Below are 6,450 nucleotides of genomic sequence, written 5' to 3'. Positions count from 1 at the left end.
GAGCCATGTCTCCGTAAAACAGAGTATACAGCAGTCTCTCAGTTCCCTCTGGAATGTAAGTCTAGTTTTAAGTTCATCCATTTTGTTCTCAATGACTTGGGACATTTGCCAAGATTATGCTGGGAGGGGAGACTTGAAACCACGTTGTTTCAGTCTTACCTGCAGACCAGCACGTCTCCCATATTTCCTGGTAAGGTGACTGCTTCTGGTTGATCCAAGGCATCAATGATGGAAGTCTGCTGCTTTGAAAGGTAAGTGTGTGCTCCTGATAGGGTCCTGGCCACTTGCAGTCAAGGCCACTCCAGGGGTTCTTGGAGTTGGTTCCATGGAGCCTCCACGTTGTCTGGTTCCCTTAAGATTGGTTGTCATTCCTGGGCTGGTAGGGCCGCAGTTCTGGGTTTCGTTGAGGTCAGGAGGATCGGGCCTGCATGAATTTGGTAGGTTTGCTCTAGGCTTGTGGATCCAGCTTCAGCAATCAGGCCTGGTTGATCGCACCCTCAAGCAGATTTAACAGTACATTGTTAGTACTTTAACAGGCTTAGAAGGTTTAAAAGAGCAGGACGATTGTAAGATATGTACGAATAAGATCTGCTGTTGACAGCTCACAGAATCACCATGTGCCTTGAATCTAAGCCAGTGCCATCTTGGATCCACTCGACTGGTCGATTCCTGCCCCACACCGATTGGTCGATTCCTGCCCCACACCGATTGGTCGATTCCTGCCCCACACCGATTGGTCTTCCGCACCCTATTTAAAGGTCGCGCACTTGCATGTTCTGGGTTTTAGTCTCTGGTTCTTCAGGAATGGATCTGTTTAGAGTGTCTGATTCCCGCTCCCTGTGGATCCGGATCCCCCTCCTCATCGGGACATTCATCCTCCTCAATGGAGGGAGAGACAGCGGAACTGGTGAGTCCCGGGTCAGTGACTCGGTGTGAATGAGGGAGCGGGGCTAGTAATTCCCGGACAGAGGACTGTGTTGTTAAATACTGTTTGTGGTCTCTCTCTCAGGGGCTCACTCCGCTAACTACGTTGACGGGTGTAGGTTTAATATCTCTGGGGCGTGGACCTTCATTAACCAGTATATCTATGATAAAGAGCTGATCGCGTACTATGACTTTGCTCAGAAGAAGTACATCGCAGTGAAGGATTGGATGAAGGGGAGCGTGGACCGATGGAACAAAGAGGAGGCGGCTGGAACGTACCAGGATGGGATCCGAGTGTGTGAGAATAATGTTCCGCTCGCCAGCGAAGTGGTGTCCCGGAAAGGTAAGGTCGGGGGTTGTGGGTGAAGGCCCCGAAGCAGCATTTACCTCTTCTCTTGTAACTGGGGGCTGTGAGTACCTCCGTACTGACAGTGAGCGCACCCACTACCTTATTCCCATCGCCAACCATGGTCTGGGCGGGTGTGGGTGCAAAACAGCAGTGCCAGCTGTAGCCCCTGGGTATCAGCTCTGAGTATTCCCTGCCCGATTCCGCAGGGTTGTTTGACCTTCAGTATTGGCTCAGGAAGGAGTTTTACCATTGGGAGGATTCGAGCTAAATCAGCCTGAATCCACCGACCCGGCACAGGATGGGTAGAATGATTGAAAGGACTTTGAACCACTAAATGGGGGCGGGCAGGGTAAAGACCTTGGGAAGAAATTCTGAATAATATTTCAGAATAATTAAAGGAAGATGTTGTGCATGGTTTTTTTTTAAAGTGCAAAAAAAGACTTTAGTGATGATGAAAACCCCTTTTTTTTCAAATGGGAGAAGAGGGGTTTACAACTGAATAGTGCTGTTGGGGAAGCAATGGTGGATATTTACTTAGCCAATGCTTCTAGCAGAGGACAGCCAGGATATTTTTGTTCGAGATGATCCCATGCGCTATCATAATCCCAATGTCATTAGAAATTGGAAATCTGTCTGTACGTATCTTGAAATCACTTGATAACTAAGCTTCTACAATCTCTAGAGTAGTAAATTTGAAAGATGTCTTTGCTCCTGTACTCACATTCTCTTGTAGTAAATGCTGACCCTATGATTACCTTCTGAATTACTTGCTATATGCCAGTTGTCCTTTCCTTAACATCAAGGACACTGCAGTCCCTTTGGACATCAATATTTTCCAATCTGACCATTTAAGAAATATTATGAACTTTGTTTCCCCTGCCAAAGTGCAAGATTATCCACTGAGCTACATTTATATTCCATCTACCATGCTCCCCTTGAAGCTTCTTTACATTCTTTATTCTTTCTTACCAAGGGCTTGTGTAGTCTACCTTTTTTTTAGCAACCAACTTGTTTTGGACATTTTGTAATACAGCTCTCACTGAAGTGGGACTTGAGCTTGGGCCTTCCTCCTAAGATAGAGATGCTACCACTGGCTCAAGAGCAGTATCTGCAAATTTGGAAAATTGAAGGATGTCCATCTACAAATAACTGTAGATTGTGAACAACTGGAGCCTAAGTACTGATCCTTACAGTACCTCTCTGGTCACAGCCTGCTGATCTAAGAATGACCCACTTATTCGTACACTCTATTTTCTGCGTCTTAACCAGTCCTCAATCCATGCTAGTATATTGTACTGGCCACGTGTGCTTCATTCTGTATTTTGAACCTCTTGTGGGATTTGATTGGAAGCCTTCCAGAAGTCAAAATTCACCACATCTACTAGTTTCCCTCTTAGTTACTTTGCTAGTAACATGGACAATTTATTGGGTTTATGAAACATTTAATTTCCAGTTCTTAAATTCATGTTGGCTTTGTTCAGACACTTTCCCTACTATTGATGCCAGACTAACAGGTTTGTAGTTCCCTGTTTTGTCTCCATCCTTTAACAGTGAAATTACACTTACAAACTTTTAATCTGCAGTTTAAAATGTTGAAAGATGATCACTATTGTATCAACTATCTCTTTGAACACTTGAGGATTAAGGTAATTGGATCTTTTCAGATTTCCAAGTTAATTTGGTAATCTCACTGGACCCTTGGATCTTAATTATTTCAGGAAAATCTGTCTTCCTCTGAAGACATACAAGTACTTATTTTGTGTTACTGCCATTTTCTCTATTTCCTGTTAAATTTTCCTGTCTGCCTGTAGTGAACTGTTTGGTTTTTTTTTTATTACCTTTTCCACAAACCTATGGAAGCTTCTATAGTACACTTGTATTTTCTCTTTTGCTATTTTGCATTCATAGTCTATTATTGATTTCTTCACCCTCTCTTTGCTAAATTCAAACATTCTCCCAATTCTCAGGCTTGCAGTTTTACTTGGCAACTTTGTTTTCCACTTTGATCTAATACTAGCTTCAACTTCTGTTATTAGCAATGGCTCTCCCTCTGGGTATTTTGGGCTTATAAAAATGCTCTTTGCAAACCAAGCATTGATACTTTAAATACTAGCCATTGTCTACCTACCATCAAATGTTTTAATGTATTTTTCCAATTTGTCACATCCAGTAACTTTTTTTTTTTAAAATTTAGTGGAAAATTGCAATGGCCACTTCTGTACAGTTCTTACAAGACTATTACTAGGCTTTTCTCATTGCATAACATTAGATCTAAAATAGCATATGCCTCATTAAATTGGTTGCTTTGTATTTAAATACTGGGGTAGAAAGTGTATATCCCAATTCACTGGACCCAAATAGGTGGCGGCATAAAATTCCTTGAATCATATGAATGATAAAACTGACAGAGATCTCAATGTCAGCAAAAGAAAGTGTTTTCCAGATGCTCCAAAGCTAGAAATAGTGGAGATACAAAGAGTTGGTAGGATTCGGATACATAGAGGGGACAGGTCCAAAAAAGCATCAGTTTTTGGAACTGTTGATAGCTTAATGGAATGCTGGTCTCTTGTATTAAAACTACGAAATGGTGTAAGCCAGCTTTTAGCAATGCAGCAAATGCGAAGAAATACCACTATCCGAAAAGTCACTCCCCTCACAACCCCCTGCCCCTCCCAAATCATCTGGACTTAGACCTATAATCACTGTTCCTTTGTAATTACTGTCAAAATTTTGGAACACACTTCCAAAAGTACACCAGCAATTGGGGATAACTAAGAGATGCTGCTTTTAACAGACGTCCACATCCAATTGTGGTGGGGGTAAAATTTAAAGTACTGGGCAGTCCTCGGCACCACACTTGAAAGGTTGACTGGCTTTGGAAGGAGTGCAGTATAGTTAACAGAATTTTGTTTTCAGCTTTGAGATTTAACAGTATTTAAAACTTCAACTTTTATGTTTTTTGAAATTTAGAAGGTGAAATGGTGATTTTTAACTGAATTTTAAGGTGTTATGGTAATGGTGTGTTTCTGCTAGTTGAACATAGAACAGTACAGGCCCTCCGGCCCACGATGTTGTGTCAAACTTTTACCCTAATCCTAAGGTCTATCTAACCTCCACCCCTACTTTATACTATCCTCCATATGCCTATCTAATAGCCACTTAAATGTCCCTAATGAGGCTGACTCCACTACTCTCTCCGGCAATGCATTCCATGCCCCTACCACTCTGAGTAAAGAACCTACCTCTGACATCTCCCCTGTATCTACCTCCACTCACTTTAAAACTATGCCCCCTTGTAATAGCTACCTCCACCCTCGGAAAAAGTCGCTGGCTGTCTACTCTATCTATACCTCTGATCATTTTGTATACTTCTATCAAGTCACCTCTCAGCCTTTGTCGTTCTAAAGAGAAAAGCCCTAGCTCTCTCAACCTTTCCTCGTAAGACCTTCCCTCCATTTCAGGCAACATCCTGGTAAATCTCCTTTTGCACCTTTTCCAACGCTTCCACATCTTTCCTGTAATGAGGCGACCAGAACTGGACACAATACTCCAGATGTGGCCAAACCAGGCTTTTGTATAGCTGGAGCATAACTTCACGGCTCTTGAACTCAATCCCTCTATTAATGAAAGCTAACACACCATATGTCTTCTTAACAACTCTATCCACCTGGGTGGCAGCTTTCAGGGAACTGTGAACATGAACCCCAAGATCCCTCTGTTCCTCCACCCTACCAAGAATCTTTCCATTAACCCTGTATTCTGCTTTCAAGTTTGTCCTTCCAAAATGAATCACCTCACACTTTTCAGGGTTAAAGTCCATCTGCCACTCCTCAGCCCAGCTCTGCATCCTATCAATGTCCCTTTGTAACCTAGAACAGCCCTCTGCACTGTCCACAACGCGACCCACCTTCATATCATCTGCGATCTTGCTAATCCATCCTTCCACTCCTTCGTCCAAATCACTTACAAAAATCACAAATAGAAGAGGACCCAGGGCAGATCCTTGTGGTACACTCGTAACTGAGCACCATGTTGAATATTTTCTGTCCACTACCACCCTTTGTCTTCTAAGGGTCAGCCAATTCTGAATCCAATCTGCCACATTTCCCCCTATCCCATGCCTCCTTACCTTCTGCATGAGCCTACCATGGGGAACCTTGTCAAAGACCTTATTTAAATCCATGTATACCACATCCACTGCTCTACCTTCATCCACGTGTTTGGTCACCTCTTCAAAGAATTCAATAAGGTTTGTGAGGCATGATCTACCCCTGACAAGTCCATGCTGACTATCACGAATCAAACTGTGCCTTTCCAAGTGATCATAAATCCTATTTCTCAGAGCCCTTTACAATAATTTGCCCACCACTGATGTAAGACTAACTGGCCTGTAATTTCTGGGGTTATCCCTATTCCCTTTTTTTTTTGAACAAGGGAATGACATTTGCCTCTCCAATCTTCCGGCACTATACCCGTGGACAGTGAGGACGAAAAGATCATCGCCAAAGGCCCTGTGATCTCTTCCCTCTCTTCCCATAGAATCCTTGGATAAATCCCATCAGGCTCAGGGCACTTGTCTATCTTCAACTTCCTCAAAATTCCTAGTATATCTTCCTTAATAACATCAAACTCCTCTAGCCTACTGGCCTGTTTCACACTGTCCTCCTCTACAACTGGGTCCCTCAGTTGTGAATGTACTGAAGAAAAGTATTCATTAAGGACCTCTCCTATCTCTTTAGGCTCCATGCACAAATTCCCTTTACAATCCTTGATCGGCCCTACCCTTTCTCTGGTCATTCTCTTATTCCTCGCGTACACGTAAAAAGCCTTGGAGTTTTCCTTAGTCCTATCTGCCAAGGTTTTCTCATGCCCCCTTATAACTCTCTTCAGCTCCTTCCCGGATAACTTGTATCCCTCTAGAGCCTTTTCCATTCCTTGTTTCCTAAACTTTACACAAGCATCCTTTTTCCTCTTAACCAGTCATTCAACCTCTCGAGAACCAAGGCTCCCTCGCTCGACTGCATCTTCCCTGCCTGCTAGGGACAAACATATTGATCACATGCAGTATGCATTCCTTAAACAATCTCCACATTTCTATAGTGCTCTTCCCTGACAGCGTCTGTTCCCAATTTGTTACCCAGTTCTTGCCTAACTGAATTGTAATTACTTCTGCCCGC

General features: G+C 43.1%; 1 protein-coding gene across 1 annotated transcript in view; it reads left to right on the top strand.

Moving 5' to 3' along the window:
* The first annotated feature begins 759 nt into the window (after positions 1-759).
* Positions 760-6,450, top strand: part of LOC109938172 (HLA class II histocompatibility antigen, DP beta 1 chain-like) — a 16,031-nt gene continuing 10,340 nt past the window's right edge. The window contains exons 1-2 of the mRNA XM_020536617.2: positions 760-907; positions 1,010-1,267. Coding sequence (XP_020392206.2) covers positions 772-907; positions 1,010-1,267 — 394 coding nt within the window. The 5' untranslated portion in view covers positions 760-771. The remainder of the gene's footprint in view (positions 908-1,009; positions 1,268-6,450) is intronic.

Source organism: Rhincodon typus, chromosome 35 (assembly GCF_021869965.1).
Source record: "Rhincodon typus isolate 14 chromosome 35, sRhiTyp1.1, whole genome shotgun sequence".
Classification (NCBI taxonomy): domain Eukaryota; kingdom Metazoa; phylum Chordata; class Chondrichthyes; order Orectolobiformes; family Rhincodontidae; genus Rhincodon; species Rhincodon typus.
Note: the sequence above shows the minus strand (reverse complement) of the source record. Positions and strands in the feature narration are given on the sequence as shown.